General features: G+C 51.0%; 1 protein-coding gene across 1 annotated transcript; it reads right to left on the bottom strand.

Annotated features, from left to right (window-relative positions):
• Window positions 1-1,416: 1,416 nt before the first annotated feature.
• Window positions 1,417-2,298, bottom strand: LOC119040743 (ubiquitin-like). The gene is given in 4 exon segments (XM_053673146.1): window positions 1,417-1,518; window positions 1,520-1,547; window positions 1,549-1,831; window positions 2,268-2,298. Coding segments are annotated over 4 exon segments (444 nt in total).
• Window positions 2,299-2,569: the final 271 nt, after the last annotated feature.

Consider the following 2,569-nt stretch of genomic DNA (forward strand, 5'->3'; position numbering starts at 1 on the left):
GACTCGGACTTCGTTCCCAAGGATTGCTTCTGAAGGAAGTGCCCACAGACAGGGAAACCCCATCCCTGTGCTGGTTCTCCACGTCCCCGTTTACTCATTAGCATTGGAGTCTGACCTCCTTCAAGAGCCAGGTAGTCTGCAGAGACGTCACACCACAGATGTCCAGGCCCCTAGGACATGGCAGCCAGGATCTTCTACTTAGAGATGAACTAATCCTGAAGAGGCACTGAAAGGCCTCTGTCACACTGGTGGCTCTCACAAAGGCATCAGTATCAAGTGGCCCATTGGCATTTCCACTTGGACAAAGATTTCCACAGGCTCCTGTTCTTTCTGACCCCTGAGTTTAGATTTCCAGTGCACACGGACACTCTGGCTCCAGTGTAAGTAGGTGCTCCAGTTGTCGCTTTTGGCAAGTCGAGTCACAAGGGATGTTCCAGGCAGGAAGGAGGGCATCCTCACAAGGAGGACTCTAAAGGTGGCCAGGAAGTGACTTTCTCCAGCAGACACGCGTCCCCCTGCCGCTACGGGAGTGGAGACACATGCTGGCAGCCCCAGTGGCGGGGAAGGCACACCAGCCCTCCTTCCCCCAGGGCTCTCGTTTGATCGTGCTCTGTATCTGCTCTCCTCGCTTCCTGTTACAGACGGAGAGAACAGGATCTATCTACTTAAGTTTTAAAAAACATTTTATTTATTTATTAAAAGATTTTATTTACTTCTTAGAGAGATGGAAAGGGAGGGAGAGAAATATCAATACGAGAGAGGAACATAGATGGGTGATGGGTTGCCCGACTGGGGAACCTGGACCACAACCCAGGCATGTGTCCTGACCAGGAATTGAACTGGTAACTGTTAGCTTTTTGGGAAGATGCTCAAACAGCAGAGCATCAGCGTTTCCTTAGTGTAGTGGTTATCACGTTCGCCTCACCACAGAGCAGCGCCAGTCAGGGCCCACCTACTTAATTTTTGACAGCAGAATTGTTGACTTTGAAAATAGAAATGCGGCCCTGGCCGGGTGGTTCAGGTGGTTGGAGCACCCTCCCAGGCCCCAAAAGGTTGTGGGTTTCAATCCTGTCAGGGCACATACCTAGGCTGTGCGTTCAGTTCCCAGTAGGGGTGCCTGCAGGGGTGGGGTGTGAAGTAGGGGGGCAACTCATCCATGTTTCTCTCTCACGTTGATGTTTCTCTTCCTCTCCTCTCACTTCCTCTTTCTGTAAAATCAATAAGCGTATCCTCTGGTGAGGATTTAAACAAATTGAAATATAAATGAGGCTGTACTTTAACAGTAACAGGTACATAGCTCTTATTTTATTTTTAATTTTTTCCCAGTCAACAAAAGGGGAACTTTATTGAGGCCCCAGGGCCACGGGGTTCAGGCAGAAGGCTGAACCTGCAGTGGAAGGAGGTGGCAGAGGGGCCTTATTTAATCTTCTTCTCGGGGCGCAAGTTGCTGGCGTGGCCGCACTTCTTCAGTCGGTTGACAGCGCTGCGGTGCCGGTGGGGCCAACACTTGCGGCAGGCAGGTCACCTGGTGGCAGGTGTACTTCCGGCTGGCAGAGGGAAGGCTCCAGGAGGCCGCCCTGCAGGCGAGGCACCACGTGCAGGGTGGGCTCTTGCTCAGTACTGCAGTCTGAGAGAGTGCGGTCGCCCTCCCGCTGTTTGCCTGCAAAAATCAGACGCTGCGGGTCGGACGGGATGCCCTCCTTGCCCTGGATTTTAGCTTTGACGATCTCAGTAGTGTCACTGGGCTCAACCATGAGGGTGATGGTCTTGCCAGTCGGGATCTGCACAAAGATCTGCACGTCTGGGTCTGCGGGGAGGCCGCTCCCGCCTCCTTGAAGAGAGAGAGCACATAACTCTTATTTTAAACATGAAGACGAAAAAGCGGCCCGAGAAAAACAACAAGAGCAACAACAACAAAAAGCTCTAATTTCGGAAGAACAGGTTCAGAAAGAAGTACCTATTATTTACACCGTATATTTTGGAGCACTGACTATGGACAAGCTTTTATTTGAGAAAAGAGACAAGCGAGTAGAACTGAGGGAAAATGCAGAGAAACACAAAACCACAGCGATGTACGGTGCTGTACTGTTTTCCCATTCTGGACCAGGTGACAACACTGCTACTCTTTTCCCTCACAAGTATGTGCCCTTCTGCAGCCACCTATTCCACTGCAGGCAGAACAGGACACACTCTGATCAGCCCTGGTGACCATCAGCCAAACGATGGGTGCCTGTCCGAGAGGGTGTTAGTAAATACGGAGAGGTCACCTGCCTTCCACTTCCCACTTCCCACAGCCATGGTGACATACTACTGTCTGCCATGATTAGCCATGTTCTGGAGGAGAGAGCAGATGCCTGCCCATCTCCCCCAACCTACCTGTTATTCTTAAGATTCTACTAATTTCGGTGAAGAGAGAAAGAAAGAGGGAGAGCAAGCCGCTCCCTGGCAGGATGTTCGGGCTCTCCTGTATCTCACTCTCCAAATCCAGAGCAGCTTTGAATGAAAAGGAGAACAGCTGCTCTTTAAGAGACAGAATCAATGCTACATGAGGTTTGAAATGCCCCCCTAG

Source organism: Artibeus jamaicensis, unplaced genomic scaffold (assembly GCF_021234435.1).
Source record: "Artibeus jamaicensis isolate MK-2021 breed Jamaican fruit bat unplaced genomic scaffold, CSHL_Jam_final contig_797, whole genome shotgun sequence".
Classification (NCBI taxonomy): Eukaryota; Metazoa; Chordata; class Mammalia; order Chiroptera; family Phyllostomidae; genus Artibeus; species Artibeus jamaicensis.